Source organism: Lolium perenne, chromosome 5 (assembly GCF_019359855.2).
Source record: "Lolium perenne isolate Kyuss_39 chromosome 5, Kyuss_2.0, whole genome shotgun sequence".
In the NCBI taxonomy this organism is placed as follows: domain Eukaryota; kingdom Viridiplantae; phylum Streptophyta; class Magnoliopsida; order Poales; family Poaceae; genus Lolium; species Lolium perenne.
In genome coordinates this window covers 226,148,452-226,176,374 of record NC_067248.2, presented here as the reverse complement: position 1 = coordinate 226,176,374, position 27,923 = coordinate 226,148,452, and the positions used below count along the sequence as shown (strand labels likewise).

At 49.1% G+C, this 27,923-nt stretch overlaps 2 protein-coding genes and 1 non-coding gene across 4 annotated transcripts; 1 reads left to right on the top strand and 2 right to left on the bottom strand.

Moving 5' to 3' along the window:
• The first annotated feature begins 7,742 nt into the window (after positions 1 to 7,742).
• Positions 7,743 to 10,944, top strand: LOC127302115 (uncharacterized). Its single transcript, XM_051332471.2, has 3 exons — positions 7,743 to 8,283; positions 8,430 to 8,817; positions 9,669 to 10,944. Exons 1-3 carry the CDS (start codon positions 7,889 to 7,891, stop codon positions 10,701 to 10,703), a joined length of 1,818 nt encoding a protein of 605 aa, XP_051188431.1. The 5' UTR covers positions 7,743 to 7,888; the 3' UTR covers positions 10,704 to 10,944.
• Positions 10,945 to 11,235: 291 nt separating this feature from the next.
• Positions 11,236 to 11,308, bottom strand: TRNAF-GAA (transfer RNA phenylalanine (anticodon GAA)). The gene has a single exon. It is a non-coding gene; the product is annotated as a tRNA-Phe (tRNA).
• Positions 11,309 to 11,428: 120 nt separating this feature from the next.
• On the bottom strand, positions 11,429 to 15,165 carry LOC127302116 (protein EMSY-LIKE 3). Of its 2 annotated transcripts, none has more exons than XM_051332472.2 (10): positions 14,875 to 15,165; positions 14,180 to 14,379; positions 13,969 to 14,078; positions 13,651 to 13,870; positions 13,452 to 13,574; positions 13,299 to 13,367; positions 12,577 to 12,774; positions 12,434 to 12,496; positions 12,244 to 12,307; positions 11,429 to 11,961 (listed from the first exon to the last, which is right to left on the bottom strand). In XM_051332472.2, the coding sequence occupies exons 1-10, from the start codon at positions 14,909 to 14,911 to the stop codon at positions 11,891 to 11,893; spliced, it is 1,155 nt and encodes a 384-aa protein (XP_051188432.1). In that variant the 5' UTR covers positions 14,912 to 15,165; the 3' UTR covers positions 11,429 to 11,890. The 2 variants fall into 2 exon arrangements, with proteins under 2 accessions (XP_051188432.1, XP_051188433.1); XM_051332473.2 differs by lacking the exon at positions 14,875 to 15,165 and adding an exon at positions 14,715 to 14,853.
• Between the last annotated feature and the right edge of the window lie 12,758 nt (positions 15,166 to 27,923).

Here is a 27,923-nt window from a genome sequence, read left to right as displayed (position 1 = left end):
GGGGCCGATCACAAGGATCAGCCTCACCCGGTTTGCTCATTGTTTTAATCTTGCTACTCGGTTAGGCTGGATAAAACCAACCCAACCTCGACTTGATGCGCTTTGTCATCCACCTTTAGTGCATCGTATAATCGTGGAGCACTAAGCTCTGTCGGCAAGACAAGCACCATGTTTGTGCCAGCCGATGTTTCATCATCGGCTTTCTTTTGCTTGGGACGCCACTCCATTCTCCGTGGACGACCCTCTTCATCCAGGGCTCGCTGAACCTTTGCAGCCAGATCAGGTCGTGCCTTCCTTAGCGTGTGCAAGTATAACCTTTCGGCTTCCTCCAGGCCGCGCAACCGCTGAACCCTGCGTTTTTGTGAACGGCTGAGTCCGTCAGGGCACCACCTTGGACGGTGGTACCTGTCTTCTTCTTCTTCTAGTCCCTCGTCTTCGGAATCCTCAAGATCTGCCCAACGAAGTGACTCAGCGCGTTTGCTTGGTGGTGGGAGAGGCCCTAAGCGCTCAAACACAGACACGTTGGCTGCCTCCTTCTTCTTCTTGTTGCATTCTGGGCAATTGCCGATTGTGGGCAATCGGCTCATTCCTGAATCCCAGCAGTGTCTGAAGAAAGGGCAGTCCCAGTGTCTGGCGTTGTCATCTTGCTCCCTTGACTTGTCTGTGGCACGGCGCTCGTGCTCCTCCTCATCGCGATCCTGCCGACGATGTCTTCTGGCTTTTCTAGCCAGACGATCTCCTTCATCATCATAGTTGGACCGTCGGCGTTGGTCGCACTCGACTCACATATTTGTTGAGGAGGTGATCAGAGAGAGGTCGTTGATATCTTATGTTCTTCACTTCTCCCTCTGTGACGTAGCGCTTGCCATCATGATGGAGCCGATCGCGTGGAGCGGCCTCCTCTGTGTCCTTGCTATGAGAGCAGCTGCCCTCATCTCCATCTTTGCCGCAGTAGTTCCCAAGTCCTACCATGTTGATGCCGAACGTGGGACCTGGCTGGCAACCCTCGTGGTAGATGACTTCTACCATCTTAACGGCGGGGAAGGGCTGGGTGTCTACCTTCATGGCGGACTGGTTGAAAATTAAACGCCCCTTCTCTATCGCCGCTTGGATGTGCTGACGCCACACCCTGCAGTCGTTGGTGGCATGGGAAAGCGAGTTGTGGAATTTGCAGTACGGCTTTCCGTTTAGCTCTTGCGCCGTGGGGAACTTGAGACCTTCAGGAATCGTCAACTGTTTCTCCTTGAGCAGGAGGTCGAAGATTTGTTCAGTCTTGGTCACGTCAAAATCAAATCCCCTGGGCGGCCCCGGTGGCTTTACCCATTTGCAGGACACGGGGTTCCTCCCCGAGTCCACTCAGCCACGGCTACTTCTTGGTCTCCGCAGGTACTTCACCTTCCTCTGTATCGACCATGACTATCGCACGCTTGAACTTGTCTTGGTACAGTCTGGGTGGCGCTGTTCATATGCTGATAGTTTCTGAACCATGTGCGCCGGCGAGGGATAATCTTCTTGGGAGGCCATGTCCTTGAGCTGTGTTGCAAGGCCAGCTACCGCCAACTCGATCGCTTCCTTTTCAGCTTATACGAACCGAATAACATCGGTTCCTAAGATTCCCGAAGCGCTCGGATGTACTCGTCACCGTTTCTCCGCGCTTCGACGTAGTTGTGCTAGATCGGCAATGCTAGACTCGGAAGCTTCGAATGGTATTGCATATGGAACTGTTCTTCCAATTGCTTCCAAGACTGGATGGAGTTCTTTGGCAAAGAGGTATACCATCCAAAAGCCGATCCCGTGAGGGACTGTGAAAAGAGCCTCACGCGTAGCTGATCCGACACCGAAGCCGGTCCTAGTTGCGCCAAATATCGGCCGATGTGCTCGATGGAGCTGGAGCCATCCAATCCACCGAATTTGGAGAAGTCGTGGAGCCGATATTTAGGTGGCAGCGGGATCATCTCGTACTCGTCGGGTACGGCTTGGAATAGCCGATTGCCCTTCTTTTCGGCACCATGCCGAATTGGTCTCTCAAGATGCACCGATCCGATCCGCCGTGTCTTGGCTGCAGGAGATGCACTCGAAGATTCGCCGGGGTGGCGTACTTAGCCAGCCATGTTTGCTTTTCCAGCTCTGAGCCAACCGCAGGAGCTGGGCTCGGAGTTTCGTCGGGGTGGCGTGCTTAGTTAGCCACGTCGCTTCTCAAGCTCTGTTGCCGACGTTCCTCCTGTTTGCGCCGGAGTCCCCGACGTTGTGGCCTGGTTTGAGAGTGGCCAGTTGCCACAATCGCACGTACGTGCACGCGTATCCTTGAGGGATCTCCTTAGGCGCCTCAGCCAAGAACCGGTAGTCACTAGGGTCACCACCGATCTTGTAGACGACGAATGCCGGTGTAGCCGGCACTTCACCTGGTGCTGCCAACGCATATGGCAGCGGTGGACGGGACCGGAGTGGCAACTCTCCTTGATGCGTCCCGAGAGCTGGTCCCGACGGCGAGTACCGGTGGCTCATGATCTCCTGGATCACGCGCAGAGCGAGACGCTCCAACACGTTGACCAAGTTTTCGTAGTGGCGGTGTAGCGAGTGAGCCACCAAGTAGTTGATCTCCTGCCGTAGGCCCCCGGGTGCGTTCCTCCGACGGGGCGAGAGATCTATCCCATCGAGTGCACCTTGTGGTGAGAATCCCTTCCATCTGATGCCATGGGTACGGGTTCTCTGAAAAGAGCCGATGAGGTCGGCTTCGAGGGTGACCTTGATCTCGTCGTATTTCTTCTTGAGCTCGGCAGGTAACTCCTCGTAGGTGACTGGCGTGCCGTCCGCCGCCATCTCAGATGTAGATGGCGATGTGGTTGATGTAGACGATTGTCCCACCGGGCGTGCGTAATGTGTTGATCGCCAAAACCCACCGGCGGGCAGCGGCCTGTCAACACAAGCAGAGCCGGGAAGAGCCTAGAGCTGCGGCTGGCCGAGACCCTCCGAGCGACGGCCCGCAATGCTCTTCTGGTCACACACGGCGATGCGAAGTGCAAGGCGTGCCACCTGACCTATACCTGGTCGGGAAGGTGATGGGGATGCCTCGCTTAGTTCCTGCATGGCATACACGTAAACATTAAATAAGAGCCTCGATCGGCTCTCAGGTTATCCTGTGAATCGGCTCAAGGAGCCGATCCACCCATGATTCGTACGGGGTGCACGAATACTTGGTGATCCTGCTTGATCAAAATAAAGCTAATGAGATCTACAACGATTTAGGGTTTTTACCGCATAATCGGATCATCCTACTCCAGGTTGGGCCTCGCGGCCACGCACGGTGCTCGTAAGCCGATCCTAAACAAGGCCAAAAAACCAACATGGCGTTGATCCTCGGAACATCCTGTTTAGGACTTGCGAACGCCACCCTACGTGCCGCTGGATCCTCCCCCCCTTTGTAAGGCCTAACTATTGCAGATATTAAACTAATCCTTGCAGAGCAAGGAGCAATCGTAACGGATCAGATCTACTAAATAATGAACAAGCAGGTGCCGCCCCACACCGAGACAGTGTGAGGGCGGCTAGACATGCAAGGGTTGCACTACGTAAGCATGTTATACGGAGAACTATGCTAACCCTAACACATCTATGATAACTACGTTGCCCGCCATCAAAGACGCTTCAAGCCCGGGCAACGCATGAACAACGTGGAGCTTGTGCTGCCTAGATCGCAAGATGCGATCTAGGCAGCATGTCGCTTACCTGATTGAAACCCTCGAGACGAAGGAGTTGGCGATGCGCCGAGATTGGTTTGTTTTGGGGTGAACGTTGTGTTGTTGTTTATTCCATAAACCCTAGATACATATTTATAGTCCAGGGGACTTTCTAACGTGGGAATATCCCACCGTGCACGATACAAACTCTAATCTTGATCTAAGATACAATCTACTATAATTAAAGATACATGGGCAACCTAGCCCAAATTCTCCGTGCAAGGCCGCTTCAGAAATCTTCCACGTGTAGTCTTCCAAGCCCATCTCTCTTACGGCCCACCTCTAGATTTGTCCAAAATCTGGTGATAACACAACCTCACTATTAAGTTGGGGCAAAGTACTTTGGTTGTGTTGTGCAGGTTCCACGTTGGCGCCGGAATCCCTGGTGTTGCGTCGCACTACACTCCGCCACCATCAACATTCAACGTGCTTCTTGGCTCCTACTGGTTCGATAAACCTTGGTTTCTTACTGGGGGAAAAACTTGCCGCTGTACGCATCATACCTTCCTCTTGGGGTTCCCAACGGACGTGTGCTTTACCGTCACAAGCAGCAATGCCCGAGAATGTGGCTCAACCAACTCACCCTAAAATTGTCATCCTTAGTCATGGAGGCAATCATCGCACCCTTCCTCAACGATCATGTTGTGCATGATCACACAAGCGGTTATCTTCTCCCACATGGTCTCAAGGCTCTATGTTCTCGTAGAGTAGCGAAAAATAGCCCACCAAGATTGGAGCACACCAAATGCCCATTCCACATCTTTCGTGCAAGCTCTTGTTGTTTGGCAAACCTCTTCTTCTTCTCAGTTCAGGCTCGCGGATGGTCTTCACAAGTGTGTCCCAGTCAGGGCAGACGTCGTCAACTCAATAATATGGCTCATCATATCAGTTCAAATTAATCTCATAGTGAACCACTAGAGCATTGTCTTATACAAGCCTAGAGATACCGGAGACCGCTAGAGAACGTTGATGTCACTATGGTCTGTGGGAACCGGTCATGTCAAAGAAAGAGTGTCAAATTCATAGATCTTGTGACACAACTGCCTTAAGAATGACAATGCATCCCTCTGCATGCCCGCTATATTGCCCATGTCATGCAAAACGAACAATTCTTTCACTTCTAGTGCATGGAATCTATGCTTCTAATCATCCCTAGAAACCCAATTGGCTTGTTTTTTTCTTTTGAACAACCCTTGCTTTGTTGATGGACAACATCTGGGTAGTGTTGGTAACATTTGGCTATCTCAAGTAAACCTCACCAATCACCGCAATCACAGCTTTGAACGTTGGTGCCGACAAGTGTGCGCGATTACGATGCCACGATCCGTGAGCAGCAACCAAAACGTACGGTGTCTGCAATGGCAGGCGGCAAGATCGTGTCGCGCAGAGAGGTGTTAGATGGTGCGCCACGACTAGGCGGGCCCTGCGGGAAGAAGAAGGGGTCATGTGTGGACGCTTTGTTGTCATCGCTGATGCATTGCCGACCCAAAATTAGGATGCAGATATCTTGGTTCGTTTGCATCGTGTTGCTGACCTCCCCGAATCCGCGCAAACAGAAACATACCGCTTGGGTTTTGCCTTCCCGTGTTCGTACCAACAAAAATGAACCACGTCGAATCCGGCTGCAACGGGCTGCTTGAGATATCCTAAGGGCATCTCCAGCGGGCCGACGCATTTCGGACGTCTGAAATGTCCGTTTGCGTCGGCCCGCGGACGCGTTGTGGGCCAGGGCGACCGTTTGCGTTGGGGGTAGCTCCAGCGGTGCGGACGCATATTTTATCCTGGAACAGCGTCAAGGTCGCTAATGGCGTTTTACGTCCCGTCGAGGACTGCCGCCGGCGATTAACTGTTCCCGCGCGGCGACGATCGTTCCCGCGCGCGCCCAATACATTGGCAAGTTTCGCCGGCGTTTCGCGCGCGCGGGAAACGCCCTGTGCGCCAACGCCGTTTCCTGCCCCGCCGTGGCTATATATGGTGGACACCGGCGGGGGCGACGGGCACACCTCAAGCTACCATCCATCCATGGCCGACCACATGAATTGGGAGCACGTTGTTCACATGTACCGCCAGCTCCACCCGGAGGAGGAGGAAGACGAGGTAGCCGCCGCCGGCGTTGAGGCGCAGCAGCTGGACCTGGAGGTGGTGGCAGCGGAGGCGGAGGTCGCGGAGGCAGAGGCGGCAGAGCGCGCGGAAGGGCGCCTCGCGGCGACCAGGGCGGAGATCGCCAAAGCCATGGCCGAGATCGCCGACGCCAGGGCCGAGCTCGCGGAGGCGTGGGCGGCCATCGCGGCCCCTCCGGCCGACGCCGTCATCCACGACATCACGGAAGACGACGTCCCCGTGCCCATGCGCTTCGAGTGCGCCGGTGACCAGTGATTCGCTCGCGTCCTTCGAGTCCCCTGGGCCGGGGACGCCAGCCGCCGTCGAGCTTGGTCGGCGGAGGAGGAAGCCCACGCCTATGCGATGGCCATGGTCGGGGGTTAATGTGCTCCGACTGGACTCGCTCCAACGTAGGGCCATTCTCCCGCGCGGTCGAGCAGAGAACCGGAGCCGGAGGTCGCCATCGCCGCCAGAGACGAAGCCGTGGCGGCGGCGGCTAGGGGCGGGGCCCGCTTCGCCGCCGACGTGGCGGCGATCCGTGCGGCGGTCCAGGCGGAGGAGGACGCGGCGGCGGCGGTCCAGCGGCACGGAGGAGGAGGCCCGGCGGCGGCGGCGGTCCAGCGGCGGCGGCAGAGGAGGAGGAGGCCCGGCGACGGCGAAGGCGGCGGCAACCAAGGTGGCCGTTGTGACGGTGATGGCCCTGTGGGACAGCTCCCTGGCCGAGGCCCTCGAACGCCGCAGGCGGCAGGACGAGATGTCCGTTCGCCGGCGTGCGCGGCGCGCGGAGTGCAAGAAGCGCTCCCGCTTCGACGACGGTGCCGGCCCATCCGGCGGCCAGTAGTAGGGCGCGCGACTGCGAGTAACCGAGGCCGGTGTAGGCCGCGCGACGGCGAGTAGGTACGGCCGTTGTAGTTTTAGGTTAACTCGACTAACCATCTCTGTAAAGATGGTCCTTTTGGCCAATCAATAGTAATGAAAAAATCTTTTGCTTACCTAGTCACTGCCGACCGGGCCCGGATGTACCCAACGCGGACATTTTCCGCGACCGCCGAGCGTCCGCCGCGACGCAAACCTGGCGCATATTTGGACCAGGTTTGCGTCTCCGTGGACGTCCCGGTCACTTTGCGTCGGCTCAGAACAGCCCTGAACGCATTTCCGGTCGCCAGGCCGATTTCGCCAATGACCGTTATGTCACAGCCGGAGATGCCCTAATATCCTAAAAAAAATGGAAGATAATCCAGTAGTGAAGGCTCCTATGGAATGTAAAACCAGGGTAAATATTGGCTATGATAAAAGCAGTAAAATTCAGAAGTCAATTGTTCAGCCGAGTACACATTCATCTTCACTCATTCAGGCAGGACAGATATTCATAATTAGACACGAACATGGGTAGGTTCATTGGCAATATACAGGTCCTTTATACACGTGGTTTGGCATATCAATGTGACCCCACCTGTCAGTCAGCGGAATAATAAACACAGGTTCCCACTTCCCAGATTCCGATTCTTTCTACGTGCTCTCGAAGTTGGATTATGCAATCTGAACATCGGTGTTTCCGGCAGTTGGATACTTTGGCTCAGTGACGGTATACTTTCTGGTCTGTGGCCATGTACAGTTTCGTACAGTGATGGAATGCAACAGCTTCGTTATATTATTATTTTTTAAAATTTTGCGCGCTTTTTGCCTCGTCAGAATAACGGTAGTGCGTAGTACTAGTTGCTGATCAGGGGTAGTATGGGCATTATAGGGAAAACAACCAGCTGTGGGCCCCAGTTTGAAAATGGCTCTCCCTCGCCCCACCTTGTCCCAGAAGGCAGAAACGCCCCTGAGATACGAAGAAATTCCGTGCGCTTGCGAGCCCGTGCGCTAGGACGCTGAAGCCGTATATGTGTTTCAAATAAAGATGAAAGCCGAGGTGAGGGAAGAAGAAGGAAAAAGTTGACGAGGAAAAAAATAACAGAGGTGGGAGCAGGGCAGGGCAAGGGGACCTGAGACGGCACCACCACCACCAGTAGCAGCAGCGGCAGGAGTGGTTGTTCGAGTTTGAACGCATGATGACGGACGGATCAGACGTGTCGCCGGCGGCGGGCGGCGAGATCTGGGGCACGCTGGAGGAGCTGGTGCTGGCGTGCGCGGTGAGCCGGCACGGCACGGCGAGCTGGGAGGCGGTGGCGACGGAGGTGCAGACGCGCAGCCCGCTGGCGGCCCGCCCCCGCCTCACGCCCCGCAGCTGCCGCCTCCGGTTCCGCCACCTCCACCGCCGCTTCTCCGTCGTCGTCGCCGCCGCCGGCGCCGACGAGGCGGAGGAGGAGGCCGCGGAGGGGCTGGGGCATGGGGAGGTGGAGGACCCCGACGCGTCGGCCGCGGACGCGTGGCTGGACGAGCTGCGGCGGCTGCGCGTGGCGGAGCTCCGGCGCGAGGTGGAGCGATGCGATCTCTCCATCGTGTGAGTATAACGAAATCCGAACCAACGCTTTGAGCAAAGGAATACCCCTTCACCGCCAGCGTTGTACCGACCGTTCGATGCGCGAAAACATTGTTTTGTTTTGGGTGGTTTTTGATTTGGTTTGGAATTTTTTTTTGTCTCATCAGGACGCTGCAGAGCAAGGTGGAGCTGATGAAGGAGGAGCGGTCGCGGTCGCGGTCGCGGAGCGCGTCGGGGTCCGGCGAGGCGACGACGGCGAAGCCGGAGGGGGTGACCGGCGAGGGGAGCGAGGAGCCCGGGCGGTCGTGCCGGGAGTCCAACTCCACAGATCTGAAGATCATCAAAGGGGAGGAGGAGGGGGATGCGAAGCAGGAGGCGTCGGGCGAGTCGATGGCGGCGTCGAAGGGGAGCTCGGCGAGCCTGTGCCGGCGCGGCGGGCGGAAGGGCGGCGAGGAGGAGTGCGAGGAGGCGGCGTCCGCGCAGCCGCTCGCCGCGCTGCTCGACAGGGTCGCGGCCAGGTTCGGCCCCGTCTTCGAGCGCCTACAGGAGAGCCAGGTAAAAATCCCCGTGGGAATTACCGCCCCGTCCTTCCATCCAAACCTTCTTCTGTTTCTCTTCACCGGCCGGCGTGCTCTGGCATCTAGGTTAGAATCTGGACGTGCACGGTGAAAACCAAAGGGTTAAGCCTGTCAGGCGGTGGGTCCCCCCGTGACGCCATTAGTAATGATCAAGTGCATCTCAATAAAAATGATCAAGTGGTCTGGTTATACGGATAGGGCGGGTCGGGCTGGCACGCACGCACGCGGCATGATTGATGAGCGTAGGAGCACTACTGATCGGCCATGCCCGCCCGGTTTACGTGACCGTAACCAACGTGTGACCAGGGCGGTCCCTTCCCAAATGGTTCGGTGACCTGACCTCACCTCACCACACAGGCAAGCTGCTTGCGGTAGGTGGGCGTAGTTCAGTTCCCGCTTGCCGCAGCGTGCGTGTGCGCCAGCTGATGCTCGCGAAATTCTCTGCCGTTCAAGTCATCGAAGCCTGAGGGCACTCATCAGCGATGGAAGGCTGCGATAGCCGACGATAACGTCCGTCTAGTTCCTGTTCGTCTCACGGAATTTATTTATTTTTTGCGGATGAAGTTTTTTTTTTGAGGGATCGTGTCGGGGAAGATAATTTTAGAGGGAAGTGACTGCCATTTGCGGGTTCGTTGATCCGTATACGTCCACTCATCGATTCCTTATCGCACGTACTACTAGTTGGGTGCCGCGTAGCGATCACACGGGTCGCCGTCCACCTCCAGTTACACCAGATATTTTTCTCTTCAGCAGCTCGCTTTTTTTTTTCGCCCCCACCTCCTGTCCGATTTTCTTCGTAATTCTTTATTCACGTGCTTCGCCCTGCAGGAGAGCGAGTCGTACCGGGGCACGATCAGGCGGCACGTGGACCTGGACGCCATGCGCCGGAGGCTGGACGACGCCACAGCCGGCGGCTACCCGAGCCCCGAGCTGTACCGCGACCTGCTGCTGCTCTGCGCCAACGCCGCCGTCTACCTGCCGCGCCACGCGCCCGACCACGCCGCCGCCGCGCTCGACGCGCTCCGGCTCGTCTCCGCGCAGGTCTCCGCCTCGCTCCGCGAGCCCGCGCCCAACCCCAAGCGGGAGCTGCTCGTCAAAACCGTCACGGCCGCCGCTCTGGCCGCGGCAGCAGATACGCGGAGGGCCGAGGCGGACATCGTCGGCCCGCTCATCCAGAAGGCCGCCAAGCCGCTCATCTTCTGCCGCAAGAGGAGCTCCATCGCCAAGTCCGCCGCCGCGGCGGCCGTCGCTGCTGCCAAGAAGGAAGAGACTACTGCTGACAAGGCCAGCGAGGTCCCCTGCCAACCTCAGGAGGAGACCGACGGCGAGAAGAAGGCCACGGACGTGGACGTGGACGTGGCGCCCAGTGACAAAGCGTGGGGTACGAGGACGAAGAAGACACGAGGCCCCGGCAAGAACTCGGCCAAGGCGTTAGCTGCCAAGGCCGCCGCTGAAGCCGCCGCAGCGGCCACGGAGTCCGACAGCAACAAGAAGAGCGACGCCGAGGGCACCACGGCCGCCGGTGGTGGGCTACCCAAGAAGCGGATCGCGGTGGACTTTCTGAAGCGGCTGAACCAGGGCGCGTCGACCACGAAGAAGAGGGGGTCGCCGCTGACGAAGCGGAAGCGGTCCGCGCCGGCCAAGGACGAGGAGGAGGAGGAGCAGCCCAAGAGAAGGGGGCCTGGCAGGAAGAGCGCCGGCCGCGGGAGAGGCGGCAAGGCTGCCGGGGCCAAGAGGAGCGTCGGGCGGCCCCCGGTGAAGCGAGCCGCTCCTTCGGTGACTCCACCGCCGGCCAAGCGGGCCAAGGTGAACAGGTCGGAGAGGTCCTCGTCGTCGTCCAGGCGGGGTGGCAAGAAGTCATAGGATTTGAATGTTTAGCTGCTAGGTAGATGTAGCCAGTAGAGATAGGCCCTGTGTAGGGATTAGGAAGCGATTGCTTGAGCTTTTGTGTGTAAATCATGTACTAGTAGCTAGCTTAGGGTGTTTGCGGTTGTCCACTTGTCCTCGTAGACTAGTCGGTAAACCCACTGAACTCACATGCTGTAATCGGACTAACAGATCGGTTATCCTTTTGGCATGCAATGTCTCAAGTTTAAAGTTTAAACTGGTTGCCGAATCCCCAATAACACGTACTATCTGTTTGTTTAAACTGGAGTACTGCTACCTTTGCGGTGCTAGCTCCTTCACACCCACTCGTTACGTAACGGAGATGGAGGCGATGCGAGCAGCAAAGCGTCTCAATGAGCAGCCGTGTAGAACAAACGTTGGCATCGAGAGAGAACGAGAGATGAGAAACAGGTGTGTACTGGACGTCTCCTGTACCAGGTATTGCATACTTTGTCAGCCCTATGCTCTGAATTTCCAAAAGGAAAAAATAATTAGCAAAAAAGCACAATGCGGTGAGCGTGGATCGAACACGCGACCTTCAGATCTTCAGTCTGACGCTCTCCCAACTGAGCTATCCCCGCTTGCTTGTTGAAGTGTTGATATCTTCCTTACTAACCTGATACGCACTACCGCACAACCAACAGCTGTCAGGACAACAGCTTTTTTCTTCCTTTGAGAAAGATAGAGAAGGCACCAGTTGGTAGTCCACAGTTTTTGCTAAATACTTATTGTTCCAAATACATTGCTAAAAGCTAGGAGAAAGCGTCCAGTATTTTGTACATTACAGTACAGATTATGCCCACTGCAAAACTCAGTGCACATACATTGCGGCCAGAGGGTTTACTCAGCTCTCTGCCCTCAGCACAATAATCTTCTGCCAAGTTATGTTACTAACAATGTCTAGAAGATCAGCGTCACTTCTAGTTCACTAGAGGAAATACCACCAACATGATCACTTCAAGGAGAGGCACCACAAAAGTTTCCCCATCCTATCCGCCATTCCCAGGTCTGACTTTTGAGCTGCCAAATCTATTCATCTCATGGAGCAACAGCTCGTCGGCTCTTGGCAGTCCAGTTTTTCATCACATGGCTTCTTTGTCCAGTGATTCAGGAAGGTGGTCCAAAAAAAAGTCCTACTAATCTTCCGGTACTGCTAGTAACGACTAACAGGCAATGCCGTTCCCACCCATGTGATCACCAGCAGGACCCATTCGGGCTTCCGTGGCCATATCCTCTGTATATGAAGACTGCTTAGTGAAATAGGCAAAGTAGTAATGATGATTGCAGATAGGCAGTATCTAGGAAGGCCGACTACCGAAATGCAAAACATAAGTCAGAAATCAATAAAATTCATCTAGCATTCCTCAAGATCCTGGGTAGAATTTCAATCACCATGGTTTCTACTGATTGACATGACGCAAGGTAATCATCCAGAACACCACTAAACCAATTCAGATTACTTGCCCTTCGATGATATTACTTTTACAGTGCATTTTAGACTCGGCCAATAACTTACCACTTTCACCATCTGATGCCTCGTCAAGACTGGCAATTGCATCGAGTAATGACTGCTCCTGGTCCTACATGTACAACCATTTTTTCCTTACAATTCTCAAATAAAGGATTTGTGGAAATAGAAGCAAGCCTTTCCTAATCATAGACTACTTTGGACAGGGTACAACATCAAGATAGACGAGTCAACTCACAGTGAGCAGTTTCTTTGCCTTTTCAATCTCACGTACATTTGGATTTGACAATACCCTCTCCACCTGTGTTGAGAACATAAAATTGTGAGTAACAAACACTATCCGGTACCTTGTGATATCTGAACCCTTCTAGAGAAAGTTACCTCTATCACTATACTTTGAGTGTTAGGCACATCAATTTGACCAATGTTCCTGCTGATGCCATTTGGCGGTTGAGACAGCCTCCCTCTGCCCCTGCCTGCCATTGCCCCTGTACCATTGTTGCTATGGTTTCTCTGTAACATAGGACCAGAAGGACCCCATACATCATCATGTTCCCATCTTATATCTTCAGGTGCCATCTGTCGAAGGGTTGTTCGTCCAATAGTTATTTATTTACTAAAAAACTGGCAATCAGACATTCTGGACAGTCACGCTAGTAAAATTTAATCCCCGGTAGAGTGGACAGGCTAAATAAATCCATACTCCAGTGAAACAATATAAAATCAAAATATTCATGCAGCTAATAGTTAAATAGATTAGTTGTCCAAAGCCGATTTGCAGCCCCTATGGATCACCAAAGGTACCATGTTACGAAATTTATGACATGATATGGTATTGGACAACAGCTTTAATTTCTATGGTATTGGACACATGATCTGCCAGTATCTGGTAAATTACTGGGGTTACTCAGTAGATTAACATATAAAAATGTATAGTTCGCAGCAAAAAGGTTGAAAAACAGAAAACAGTACGGCTTAAATTCATAGGAAAATACAACACGGTGTACAGTGCTAAGCAGATAACCAAATCAGGTAACATACAAGGAGTAAGAAAAAGAAAGATAAATAACAGTTCAAGCATCACAAACTTAAACAATGCTTACATCACAAAGCCTGACTAACTCCCATGTCTCCGTTGATTTGCCCATGTCATAAACAAGAGCATGCTCACCCTGAAAATGGGCCAGGAGAGTAAGTCTTAACACAGATGCATATCTGCATCAAGGAGCAAAATAGTAGTAAAATTTAGAACAGACCGTAGCAGGATTGTAACGGGTTATAGTGGCCTCATAGAAGTTGTTGTCATCTGGCCATCTTGTAAAAACTTTCCGTTTAATCAATGAAGTTGGATCCACGGATGGTAATGCCAGTGGCGTGGTCTGTACATGCATCAACAGATCGCCATAAAATTGACCCGAATGCAAATGAACATGACGCAGAGTATTCCAAACATACCGACTTAGCCCTTTTGCCCTTTGATGCTGAAGCCAGTCCCCACTTTGCAGAAGAGGGAACTGAGTGTGAAGACATATTAGGGGACTGGAGGCCTGAAGAATGCGAAGGAATTAAATGAGATGGTCGTGGCCTCTTGGCAGCTGGCCCAGGTTCTCCGTCATGAAAAACTCTGCCGCCACGGTGCAGCCCACTCGGGGTTCCACCTCCCTGTCTCAGCTCCCTATTGTAAGTTTACACAAATGAAAAATAAAATAAGAATATGACGATTAAGTAAAACATGTTTCAGGCAAGAAAGAATCGGATCCTGTAAGCAAAGACCTCATTCTACGAATGGCTCCGTCTTCATTCACCTTGTTTAACAGATCCCTATGTTCCTCATCAGAAACTCTCAGTTCTTTCCTGAGTTCAGAAATCAGGCTTTCTTTATCCTGCGCACAAGCGTAACTATTAACTTCCAGCCTAAAAGAGGAGGACAAACAGTGATTACTGGGACTATCGGCACTAATTTCAGTTTGCTACTAATATTTACCCAAGATAATGCATCAGATTGCACTTTGAATGCTCTAAGAACGCCAGTGTAGGCCTCCTGCTCAACCAGATGCACTTCGCTCTCCAAATCATTGTGTGTCCTTGCATAAGGAAATGGTCCAGCAGATGCTCTCCCATTCCCACTGAAAGATCGGCCTCGCATTCCTCTATTTTGCGACGGGGCGAGATCATCGTCCGTCCCTGCAGGCAAGGGAAAGGAATCAATGAAACCGCATATTGAAATACAGAGCTTGACCGCGAGTCTTGCTAACACGAAAGCACGTAAAGGGTCATCATAAAACATACAAATTTACAGTTTTGCAAGAGGTTCAAGAATCCTACAACTGGTCAGGAAAGGCTAGGTATTTATACATCAAGTAATCAATGTGCAGCACCAAGGGTTTGGCAAAAGGAAGTATTTTTTCTGTTCCAATAACATCAGGACCATGCAAATGTGTTTACACGTTGTTCAACTTTGAGAATTCCAGTTATCTACAGGCTCGGCGTTGCTAGAAAGGAAGAGGCACAATTTATACCTAGTGGCTATTCGCATGTTTTTGGTATCCTCCACTCATGTGAATCTCCTCGAGAGATTTTCCTCCAGGAATCTCACGAGCTACGAGCGAAAGAACGGAGCTTTTCCGCCCGGCCAAGTTCAAAGGACCAAGAAAAGGCGGTCGATTCGAGGCGACTCACCGCTGCTGTCATACTGGTTGTATCCCATGGGATTCATGGACCCGCCGGGCGCGCCGAGAGCGGAGAAACCCTAGAAGTCAAATCCGCCGAGTTTCCTCCCCAGATCCGGACGGCGCGGCCGGCCTGAGCAGGAACCCGGAGATATACGGAGCGGCCTGAGGACGGATCGTGGCGTACCTGGGAGCGCCGGAGGCCGATTGGGGAGGTTTTGCGGCTTGGAATCGGATGAGGATTTGGGGGAACGCGGGGGCGACGGGGAGGGGCTGGTAGGGTTCAAGGCGATCGGGAAATTTAGGAAGTGTCATTTTCGATTGCCCCCCTAGAAAAGGTCGGTTTTGCTCTGACTTTGGTGTTTTGCACCCTGCGGTGGTAGTTTTGGGGGCCTTTCTGCTTATTGGCGCGTCAGACGTGGACTTTTGGTAGCCGTGTGTTTACGTCGGCCAGCACGTGAGCACAGCCGTACACGAGTCGTGCGATGGAGTTCGAATACATGTTTTTCTTTTCTTCCTTGCGAAAATACGAGTCCAAAATTCCTTTTCTCAAGTGAGACAATGAATAGCAAACCTCAAAATCGATGGAGGTATTAGAGTCTCTCCAATCGCGTCTCTCCGTGTCGCGTTTGAGGGACGTCACTCCCAATCGCGTCATTCAAACATTTTTTTGAAAATTTAAAACTTAAGCGAGATTCGATTAAATTCATCCAAACTTGGATATATTACATAGTTCGAACGAGATTCGACTAAATTTAAACTAAACCTAATCCAGAAGTATTTGCGGCGCCCGAAGCGTCGTAGTACTAGTGGAAGTTGTACATGTCGTCGGTGACGACCTCTTGCTTGACGCGCTCGTCGGGCTCGTCGACGGGCTCGTCCTTCACCATGTCGCTTGGTCCTGGCTCGCCATCATCGGTGAGGTCCACGAGCGGCTTGCCGGTGTGGCGGATGGACATGGCGATCGCCGTCTCTACGTCGCCTCTCCAGGCGTCCTTGTCGTTCAGCGACGCCAAGTATGCCGCTCGCAGCCCTGAGAAGTCCTCGGCGTCGTCGCTGCTGGCGATGAGCCACTGCTGCCGCTCGTACTCCGCCAGCAGCGCCGCCTTCGACGCTTCCTCGTCATCCTGCTCCTCCTTTACCTCCGGCTTCGGGGTGAGGAGGGCACCGTCGTGCCTCTCTTGCTGTCGCCGCGCCTCGGATTGACGGGCATCGCCGGCTCCTCCTTCACCACGCGACTGGGGACAGTGTAGGGCACGGAGCGGTACGACGAGGACGGTGTCGATCGGGTCGGTCTTGAGGAGGAACAATTGGAGGAGGACAAGTACGTCCTCCTCGGCTGCCCTTGCGCTGCGGGAGACGGTGGCAGTGAGGATGGCGCCTCCAACCTTGGAGCGCTGTTGTGGATGTCGTGGATGACGTTCTGCAGGGTGCGCCCCGGAATGCCCCGGAACGCCCAAGAACAGGGCGCGCCCGTCCCTGTTCCAACTGTTCGGCCCACCGACGAGGCCGGTGGTGATGTGCATCTCCATGTCGTACAGCGCCTGGAAGTAGGTGCCCCACATGGCGTCGTTGTTTTTGGCCGCCCAGGTCGGATCGGCCCGCTCCTCGGTGTCGAGTGCAGCCCGTCAGGCCCTGATGGCGTCCTTCCAGCGCTCTGTGCCCGGCGTCGATGGTGGTGGGACGCCTATGCCATTCACGACCATCTTCCAGCCGCCGCTTCTTGGCAAGCGCATGTCCGGTGGGACGGGATATCCCGCGTGGTACAGCGTCCACGCCTCCTTCACGGTGAGGCTACCGCGGCCGAAGCCGTTCGCCACGACGATCTTGCGGGAGGATGACGACATTGCTTGGTACGGCGAGGAGAAGATCTGGGGGCGGCGAGGAGAAGATTTGGGAGCGGCAAGAGATTGGGATGAACCGCAGGGCCTCTTAATGTACAGCGGCGGCAGGCGAAGCGGCAGCGGGTGGTTGCACGCAATAACGCCGGCGCGGACAGCCACGTGGCCATGCATGACGAGACGCGTCCCTGCGTCACCTGGGAAAACTAGGATGCCATTAACATCGCTTGACCAAAGGTAGGCGACGGGGTTTTAGGCTTCCGATCGAGCCGCTGACGCGTCGGTCCCGCCACGCCTCGCCTCGCTTTTCGTTGTGTCCGGTGTGCCCGGAGCGTCCCCTGTGGGGCGAGGATGGGCTCGGGGCGCCGGACACCGTATCGGGCCGCGCCGGACAAAAAGCGGCTTTTGGGGACGCTGCTGGGAATGTTTTTTTGTCCGGCGCGCCCCAGATCGCTTTGGAGGACGGTTTGGGGGACGCGACTAGAGATGCTCTTAGCAAATCACCAGCTTGGATCAACTGAACAATGTATTCTCGAAATGTCTAGCGGTATGACGTCTCTCTAAACCCTAGGCGATTCCGAAACTCACATGCTGTTGCTTCCCATGCCGCTCGCGGCGCCGTTGAATCCCTTTTGTCCATCGTCTCGTTCCCATTCCCTTGATCTATAACTCCTTTCTAATCCACCATGGCCTCCCCTCAAGCTCCACATCCCCATCCCAAGCCACTCCCTCATCTCTAGAAACCAATCCCAAGCCACCCCTTCACCAACCTACTTTGAATGAAACTGACTTATAAAAGTGCATGAAGTCTCCATGTGTGCTTTTAGTAATTAATGATAATCCTTATAAATTAATGTTTGTATTGAGTTATACTTGTAGGATTTGTCCATAGACAATGCTTGAACCATATATTGGCTTCAATATTGCAAGAAGAAATGAAGAAGATAAGTGACAAGTATATCTTGAAGAATAATATGAAGTGAGATCTCTTCAAGACATCAACACTACGAAGAAACAAAAAATGAAGTGGAAGTTTAAGATGAGCCATCTCGAATAGATCATATGCTTGAATCATATCATCTATATGGTGATCATGGGTATATGAAGATATGACGAAGAAGTGTCTCTCCCATAGTGGAGTATGAGGGAGCAATCCATAAGACTTCATCTAGCAAGCACGATCAAGAAAGACGTTCCAACTTGATGCAGTCAAGATCGTCACCATATAGTTCAAGCGGAATGCGCAAGGTTAAGGTTTTCTATTGATGGGGTTCTTTCTTACTGGTCTCGTCGTGTAATTGGGAGACCGGTTTATAGGATAGTTGGTCGTACTATCAAGAGGGCTCTCGAGTGAGTAACTTGATTGTATCGTTCGGAGAGACCTTAAACCTTTGCATCCTTACATCATATTTCTTGGTTTTTGTTTGAATCTTTATCCTTATGGTATTTTAGAGTTTGTGCTTATTCTCATGAAAAATTCTAATTCATCGAAAATGGATTCTGCATTGAAATACTTGTTGTGTTTTCAATATTGGAGATTTCCCCGATTCTTCATATTAAGAGGTTTCACCTCTAAATTCATGTAAAATATACCACTTGTTCTTAAGATTTTAAATTTTTATGTGGTATCTCTTTTCATCCACTTTCCAGCAGAATTGGTATCACCTAAATCGGAGTTTTCTAACTCAAGTGTTGCATTTTTCAATATTACAGGTTTTACTAGTTTATATCTTATAGATAGGTTAAAAAATTATTCATTTATTTCCCCCCTCCATTGTTTTACTGTGGTTATTCTCAGAATGATATTTTAGAGCTCATTTCTAGCTTCGAAAAGAGCCCAAGATCATCAAAATCAGAATCGGGATGCTCAAGCTATGGCGGTTTCAGTGGTATTTTTTGTTTGGCTAGATAAGTCTGGCCAACCCATACAAGTCCGACCCCTTGGTCCAGGATAATTCCAGAGAAGGCAGTAATATGGGCTAGACCTAGTCCGGATAGCCCACACGAGTCTGGCTAGGCCAGCCATTTCGAGCAGCAGGAAAATACTATTGCGCATTTTTCAACATTTAGATCTGTGGGGCGCAATTTAAGGGGTCTTCTTCCCAAAAATTCTCCACGTTCTTGAGAATGTTTTTGACCTCCTCTCTTGACATTCTTGAGCTTCCTTTCTCCCCAATCCCTCCATGATTCTTGCACCTATTTGAATGAAAAGAGAGAGAAGATCTAGATCTACATTTTAACCAACCAAATCCTTCTCTTTGTGAGGAGAACCCATTAGGTATAGATCTTGAAGAAATTTGGTGTTATCCTCTTATGTTCTTCCTCTCTTATTTTCCCAATAGCTTTTGTTGCTTTGGTGTAATTTGAGAGTGAGGTTCTTTCCATTGAATTAGATGCATCGGTTCGTGTTATCCGCGGTGATATGTGGAAGTGAAAGTTCGTGAGATATTTCTCTTGGGTGCTTGTACCCAAAGCTTGTTCCTCTTGGGTGTATGGACCCTAGATGAATTGGTGATCTTAGTGGTTTTATTGGGGCCTCCAATTAAGTTTTGGATATTTCTCAAGCGTAAGGCATTCTAGCGATTTCTTAGAAGCCTCCAATTAAGTTGTCGAGATTGCCTCGGCTGGTTCGATGACCACCCTCAAGGTTCCATAGTGGATCAAGGACTTTCCTTTTGGTGGGAAGGCTCGAAGAGAATATAGTGAATACTTCGTGGCATTTGTGGAGCCTTGTGCCTCAACACCGCTCCAACGGATAGTAGCACCCGCAAGACATGAACTTTGGGATACATCATCCTCTCCGCGTACTTCATTTATTTCTATACCGGAGCTCTTTACTTATGCACTTCACTTTATGATAGCCTTAGTGATTGAAGTTATATATCTTGATTTCACATAGTTGTTTATCTTGCTTAGCATATGTTGTTGGTGCACATGGGTGAACCCTAGTGATGAGTGCATTTTTAGCATGTTTTTGCATTACTATTTTATCAAGTTATCATCAAGTAGTGGTAGGATTTTTGTATTTCACCGTGCTACCGCGCCCTTTTATGCTTGTCTACACAAGATCTTAAAATAATAAATCAATAATGAAATATCAATGAAATCTGTCATTTCCTAGCATTTTGACGTGATAGAAATCATTTTTGCACGTGAGGATACCAGGGGCTTTAACGGTCATCAGTACAGGCAGGACCAGCCCGTACCATCCACCCGTACCACCCTCCAGGAGCACCGCCTTGTAAAATACTTTCACCTCCCGCAGACGGATCAGAGATCAGACACACACAGCTTCGCGAAACCAAGAAAGACTATCCCAAATCAGATCTCAAGAGGGAACTTCGGAGAAGACAAGATCGGGGCTGCTACGTGGATCCTCGGAGGACAAGGCATCATCCCCTTCATCATCATCAACCACTGCACCTTCATCACCATCATCCTCCAACCATAGTTGTAATCTTGAACGCTATTGTGGATTTGTATTCGAATTCGTTCCATTCCTTTAATTTATTCCACAAGATTATGATGATGTTCTTGATTGTCTCCATGTGTGAGTAGTCTTATTAGTTCTTGGGGAGATGGAGAAACCCTAGAATGTATATGAGATGAATCTAAGATGATCTATAGTTTCAAGTATTAATGTGTGTTAGTTTTCTCTCTTGTTATTACATGTTGTTGATACGTCTCAAACGTATCTATAATTTCTTATGTTCCATGCTAGTTTTATGACAATACCTACATGTTTTGTTCACACTTTATATCGTTTTTATGCATTTTCCAGAACTAACCTATTAACGAGATGCCGAAGTGCCAGTTCCTGTTTTCTGTTGTTTTTGGTTTCAGAAATTCTACACAGGAAATATTCTCGGAATTGGACGAAACAAAAGGCAACGTTCTTATTTTTCCAGGGGCTTCATGGAGTCCGAAGGAGAGACGAAGGGGGGCCACGAGGTGCCCACACCCTAGGGGGGCGCGGGCCACCCCTCTGCCGCGCCGCCAGGTGGGGACCCCACCTCGGGACTCCACCGACATCGCCCCTTCGCCTATATATGCTCCCAAATGTGAAAACCCTAAAACAATCGACGATATTCCACGAAGAGTTCCGTAGTCGCCGCCATCGCGAAGACAAGTTTCGGGGGACAGAATCTCTGTTTCGGCACGCCGCCGGGACGGGGAATTGCCCCCAGAGTCATCTCCATCGACACCACCGCCATCTTCATCGTTGTTGCTGTCTCCCATGATGAGGAGGAAGTAGTTCTCCCCCGAGGCTGAGGGCCCTACCGGTAGCTATGTGGTTCATCTCTCTCTCCCATGGTGTGATCTTTATGTGATCATGAGCTTTGTATCACTATTAATCTATGTGCTACTCTAGTGATGTTATTAAAGTACTTTATTCCTCCTCCATGATGTAAAGTTGACAGTGTGTGCATCATGTAGTACTTGGCGTAGTTATGATTGTAATCTCTTGTAGATTATGAAGTTAACTATTACTATGATAATATTGATGTGATCTATTCCCCCTTTCATAGCTATTGGTGAGAGTGTGTATGCTATGTTAGTACTCGGTCTAAATTGCAACGGTCTATTATGCACTCTAGAGGTTACTTTAATATGAACTCCGAAAGTTGTGGAGCTTGTTTACTCCGGCTTGAGGTGTGCTTTTGTAGCCCTACACAATGAATGATGTTTGTTATCCAACAAGAGAGTGTTTAAGAGTAGCATTTATTTATTCAGTTATGTGATCATTGTTGAGAGTGTCCACTAGTGAAAGTATGATCCCTAGGCCTTGTTTCTAAGCATTGAAACACCGTTTCCAACAAGTTCTGTTACATGTTCGCTTGCTGCCATTTATATTTCAGATTGCAATTGCTACTTACAATCATCTGTATTACTTGTATTTCACTATCTCTTCGCCGAACTAGTGCACCTATACATCTGACAAGTGTATTAGGTGTGTTGGGGACACAAGAGACTTCTTGTATCTTAATTGCAGGGTTGCTTGAGAGGGATATCTTTGACCTCTACCTCCCTGAGTTCGATAAACCTTGGGTGATTCACTTAAGGGAAACTTGTGCTGTTCTACAAACCTCTGCTCTTGGAGGCCCAACACTGTCTACAAGAATAGAAGCGTGCGTAGACATCAAGCTATTTTCTGGCGCCATTACCGGGGAGGTAAGGTAAAAAGGTATTCACATCCTCCGACTACTAAGCTATTTCCTAGCACTGTTGCCAGTGTGTGAGTGCTCGAAACTATTTCCTTTAGATCCTGCAATTGCATCTTTTTGTTTCTTTTTTTTATTTCACTAGTTAGGCTTAATGGAAAACAACAACAAAAATTAGATATCTTTATGAAATTTATCTTGAGTTAGGACATGAGGTGTTTGAAGAGAAAATTTAAAAACCTATGGAACTTTATATGCATGCTAATGGCAATTTTATTAGTATGAATGCTTTGAACACCATTGTTTCTAATGCTATGGAAAATTCTAAGCTTGGGGAAGCTGGTTGTGATATTTTTAGTCCCCCAAGTTTTGAGGAGAAAATTTTCTTTGATGATACTTTGCCTCCCATTTATGATTATTATAATGATAGTGGTATTTTGGTGCCACCGACTATGGAAGATAAAGTTTATTATGATTATACCATGCCTGCAATTTATGATGATTACAATGATGGTTGTGATAGTTTTACTCCCACTATTACTAATAAAATTGATTATGCTTATGTGGAGAGTAATGATACTTTTATGCATGTGAATAAGAATGCTTTATGTGATAGTTATATTGTTGAGTTTGTTCATGATGCTATTGGAAATTATTATGAGAGAGGAAAATATGGTTGTAGAAATTTTCATGGTACTAAAACACCTCTCTACATGCTGAAAATTTTGAAGTTACTCGTGTTTTATCTTCCTATGCTTGTCACTTTGTTCTTCATGAATTTATTTGTGTACTAGATTCCTATGCATAGGAAGCGGGTTAGGCTTAAATTTGTTTTGAATTTGCTTTTTGATGCTCTCTTTTGCTTCAACTCTTATTTCTTGCGAGTGCATCATTAAAATTACTGAGCCCATCTTAAATGGCCATAAAGAAAGCACTTCTTGGTAGATAACCCATGTTTTTATTTTGCTACTGTTTTGTTGTGTCTTGGAAGTTGTTACTACTGTAGCAACCTCTCCTTATCTTTATTTTATTGCATTGTTGTGCCAAGTAAAGTCTTTGATATTAAAGTTGATACTAGATTTGGATTCCTGCGCAGAAACAGATTTTTAGCTGTCACGAATTTGAGTTAATCTCTCTGTAGGAGATTCTAAAAAATCTGCAAAAATTCATGAGTAATCCTCAGATATGTACGCAACTTTCATTAAATTTGAGCTTTTTCATCTGAGCAAGTTAAGTGCCTCGACAAAATTCGTCTTTACGGACTGTTCTGTTTTGACAGATTCTGCCTTTTATTTCGCATTGCCTCTTTTACTGTGTTTGAGTGGATTTCTTTGCTCCATTAAATTTCAGTAGCCTTGGGTAATGTCCAGAAGTGTTGGGAATGATTGTGTCCTCTCTGAACATGTGAATTTTTGATTATGCACTTACCCTCTAATGAGATTGTTTTGAGTTTGGTGTGGAGGAAGTTTTCAAGGATCAAGGGAGGAGGATGATATAATGTGATCAAGAAGAGTGAAAAGTCTAAGCTTGGGGATGCCCCCGTGGTTCATCCCTGCATATTTCAAGAAGACTCAAGCATCTAAGCTTGGGAATGCCCAAGGCATCCCCTTCTTCATCAACAACTTATCAGGTCACCTCTAGTGAAACTATATTTTTATTCCGTCACATCTTATGTGCTTTACTTGGAGCGTCTGTGTGTTTTATTTTCATTTTGTTATTTTCATTCTCTGAATAAATTCGGATCCTAGCAATCCATGTGTGGGAGAGATACACGCTCCTCTTTTTTGTATTGAACACTAGTGTTCTTAGTTTTACTTTTAATGTTCATGGCAAAAGTTAAAAGCTGCTGCATTTATTGCTATTTGGTTGGAAACAGAAAATGCTTCATGTGGTAATTGGTATATGGTCTTGAATAATTTGATACTTGGCAATTGTTTTGAGCTCTCAAATAGATCATGTTTAAGCTCTTGCATCATGTAGTTTAAACCTATTAGTGGAGAACTACCGTAGAGCTTGTTGAAATTTGGTTTGCATGATTGGTCTCTCTAAAGTCTAGATATTTTCTGGTAAAAGTGTTTGAGCAACAAGGAAGACAGTGTAGAGTCTTATAATGCTTGCAATATGTTCTTATGTAAGTTTTTTTGTACCGGTTCATACTTGTGTTTGCTTCAAACAACCTTGCTAGCCAAAGCCTTGTACTGAGAGGGAATGCTTCTCGTGCATCCAAAACCTTGAGCCAAAACTTATGCCATTTATGTCCACCATACCTACCTACTATGTGGTATTTCTCTGCCATTCCAAGTAAATTGCTTGCGTGCTACCTTTAAAATTTCATTCCTTGTCTTTGCAATATATAGCTCATGGGAAAGTAGCTTAAAAATATTGTGGTAAAGAATATGTCGCTTATGTATCTTATTTCTTATAAGTTGCTTGTTGAGATGTAACCATGTTTCTGGGGACGCCATCAACTGTTACACTTTTGTTGAATATCATGTGAGTTGCTATGCATGTTCGTCTTGTCTGAAGTAAGGGTGATTTGCCATGAGTTGAATGGTTTGAGTATGCATATTGTTAGAGAAGAACATTGGGCCGCTAACCAAAGCCATGTATCATGGTGGAAGTTTCAGCTTGGACATTAATCCTCAATCTCTTATGAGAATATTATCTGTTGTTGAATGCTTAAGCATTAAAGAGGAGTCCATTATCTGTTTTCTATGTTGTCCCGTTATGGATTCCTCAAGTTGAGATTTATCAAAAAACGAGAAATCAAATGCGATCTATCTCCTTGGACCTTTGTACAGGTGGCATAGAGGTACCCCTTTGTGACACTTGGTTGAAACATATGTAATGCAATGATAATCCATGGAAATCCGAACTAATTAGGACAAGGTGCGAGCACTATTGGTATTTGATGCATGAGGCTTGCAACTTATAGGATGTTTTATGCATAACACATATGAATTATTACTACCGTTGACAAAATTGTTTCCATGTTTTCAAAATAAAAAGCTCTAGCACATGAGTAATCCCTGCTTCCCTCTGCGAAGGGCCTTTCTTTTACTTTATGTTGAGTCAGTTTACCTACTTCTTTCTATCTTAGAAGCAAACACTTGTGTCAACTGTGTGCATTGATTCTTACATACTTGCTTATTTGCACTCATCATATTACTTTGTGTTGACAATTATCCATGAGATATACATGTTGAAAGTTGAAAGCAATTGCTGAAACTTAAATCTTCCTTTGTGTTGTTTCATAACCTTCTATTAAGAATCTATTGCTTTATGAGTTAACTCTTATGCAAGACTTGTTGATACTTGTCTTGAAAGTACTATTCATGAAAAGTATTTGCTATATGATTCAGTTGTTTAGTCATTATCTTTACCATTGGTTTGAATCACTTCATTCATCTCATATGCTTTACAATAGTATTGATCAAGATTATGATAGTAGCATGTCACTTCAGAAATTATCCTTGTTATCGTTTACCTACTCGAGGGCGAGTAGGAACTAAGCTTGGGGATGCTTGATACGTCTCAAACGTATCTATAATTTCTTATGTTCCATGCTAGTTTTATGACAATACCTACATGTTTTGTTCACACTTTATATCGTTTTTATGCATTTTCCGGAACTAACCTATTAACGAGATGCCGAAGTGCCAGTTCCTGTTTTCTGCTGTTTTTGGTTTCAGAAATTCTACACATGAAATATTCTCGGAATTGGACGAAACAAAAGGCCACGTTCTTATTTTTCCAGGGGCTTCATGGAGTCCGAAGGAGAGACGAAGGGGGGCCACGAGGTGCCCACACCCTAGGGGGGCGCGGGCCACCCCTCTGCCACGCCGCCAGGTGGGGACCCCACCTCGGGACTCCACCGACATCGCCCCTTCGCCTATATATGCTCCCAGATGTGAAAACCCTAAAACAATCGACGATATTCCACGAAGAGTTCCGTAGCCGCCGCCATCGCTTAGACAAGTTTCGGGGGACAGAATCTCTGTTTCGGCACGCCGCCGGGACGGCGAATTGCCCCCGGAGTCATCTCCATCGACACCACCGCCATCTTCATCGCCGTTGCTGTCTCCCATGATGAGGAGGGAGTAGTTCTCCCCCGAGGCTGAGGGCTCTACCGGTAGCTATGTGGTTCATCTCTCTCTCCCATGGTGTGATCTTTATGTGATCATGAGCTTTGTATCACTATTAATGTATGTGCTACTCTAGTGATGTTATTAAAGTAGTTTATTCCTCCTCCATGATGTAAAGTTGACAGTGTGTGCATCATGTAGTACTTGGCGTAGTTATGATTGTAATCTCTTGTAGATTATACTATGATAGTATTGATGTGATCTATTCCCCCTTTCATAGCTATTGGTGACAGTGTGTATGCTATGTTAGTACACGGTCTAAATTGCAACGGTCTATTATGCACTCTAGAGGTTACTTTAATATGAACTCCGGAAGTTGTGGAGCTTGTTTACTCCGGCTTGAGGTGTGCTTTTGTAGCCCTACACAATGAATGGTGTTTGTTATCCAACAAGAGAGTGTTTAAGAGTAGCATTTATTTATTCAGTTATGTGATCATTGTTGAGAGTATCCACTAGTAAAAGTATGATCCCTAGGCCTTGTTTCTAAGCATTGAAACACCGTTTCCAACAAGTTCTGTTACATGTTCGCTTGCTGTCTGATACGCGTACAGCACGCGTCCGTTAGGAACCCCAAGAGGAAGGTGTGATGCGTACAGCGGCAAGTTTTCCCTCAGTAAGAAACCAAGGTTTATCGAACCAGTAGGAGCCAAGAAGCACGTTGAAGGTTGATGGCGGCGGAGTGTAGTGCGGCGCAACACCAGGGATTCCAGCGCCAACGTGGAACCTGCACAACACAACCAAATTATTTTGCCCCAATGTGACAGTGAGGTTGTCAATCTCACCGGCTTGCTGTAACAAAGGATTAGATGTATAGTGTGGATGATGGTTGTTTGCAGAAAACAGTAGAACAAGTATTGCAGTAGATTGTATTCGATTAAAAGAATGGACCGGGGTCCACAGTTCACTAGAGGTGTCTCTCCGATAAGAATAAGCATGTTGGGTGAACAAATTACAGTTGGGCAATTGACAAATAAAGAGGGCATGACCATGCACATACATGTTATGATGAGTAGTGTGAGATTTAATTGGGCATTACGACAAAGTACATAGACCGCTATCCAGCATGCATCTATGCCTAAAAAGTCCACCTTCAGGTTATCATCCGAACCCCTTCCAGTATTAAGTTGCAAACAACAGACAATTGCATTAAGTATGGTGCGTAATGTAATCAACGAATACATCCTTAGACATAGCATTGATGTTTTATCCCTAGTGGCAACAGCACATCCACAACCTTATAGGTTTCTGTCACTCCCCCAGATTTAATGGAGACATGAACCAACTATCGAGCATAAATACTCCCTCTTGGAGTTACAAGTATCAACTTGGCCAGAGCCTCTACTAGCAACGGAGAGCATGCAAGATCATAAACAACACATAGATGGTATTGATAATCAACATAACATAGCATTCACTTATTCATCGGATCCCAACAAACACAACATGTAGCATTACAGATAGATGATCTTGATCATGTTAGGCAGCTCACAAGATCCAACAATGAAGAACAATTAGGAGAAGACGACCATCTAGCTACTGCTATGGACCCATAGTCCAGGGGTGAACTACTCACTCATCACTCCGGAGGCGACCATGGCGGTGAAGAGTCCTCTGGGAGATGATTCCCCTCTCCGGCAGGGTGCCGGAGGCGATCTCCTGAATCCCCCGAGATGGGATTGGCGGCGGCAGCGTCTCTGGAAGGTTTTCCGTATCGTGGCTCTCGGTACTGGAGTTATTATCGACGAAGGCTTCTTATAGTCGGAGAGGTAGGTTTAGGGGCGACGCGAGGGGCCCACACACTAGGCCGGCACGGCCAGGGCCTGGGCCGCGCCGCCCTAGCGTCTGCCCGCCTCGTCGCCCCACTTCGTATCTCCCCCGGTGTTCTGGAAGCTTCGTGGAAAAATAAGATCC

Coding starts and splice junctions, on each gene's coding strand:
- LOC127302115 (XM_051332471.2), top strand. CDS start 7,889: ATGATGACGGACGGATCAGACGTGTCGCCGGCGGCGGGCGGCGAGATC. Junction 8,284..8,429: donor CGATGCGATCTCTCCATCGT/GTGAGTATAACG, acceptor TTGTCTCATCAG/GACGCTGCAGAGCAAGGTGG. Junction 8,818..9,668: donor AGCGCCTACAGGAGAGCCAG/GTAAAAATCCCC, acceptor TTCGCCCTGCAG/GAGAGCGAGTCGTACCGGGG.
- LOC127302116 (XM_051332472.2), bottom strand. CDS start 14,911: ATGAATCCCATGGGATACAACCAGTATGACAGCAGCG. Junction 14,079..14,179: donor AATCTGATGCATTATCTTGG/GTAAATATTAGT, acceptor GCTTGTGCGCAG/GATAAAGAAAGCCTGATTTC. Junction 12,775..13,298: donor AGTTAGTCAGGCTTTGTGAT/GTAAGCATTGTT, acceptor ACCCTTCGACAG/ATGGCACCTGAAGATATAAG.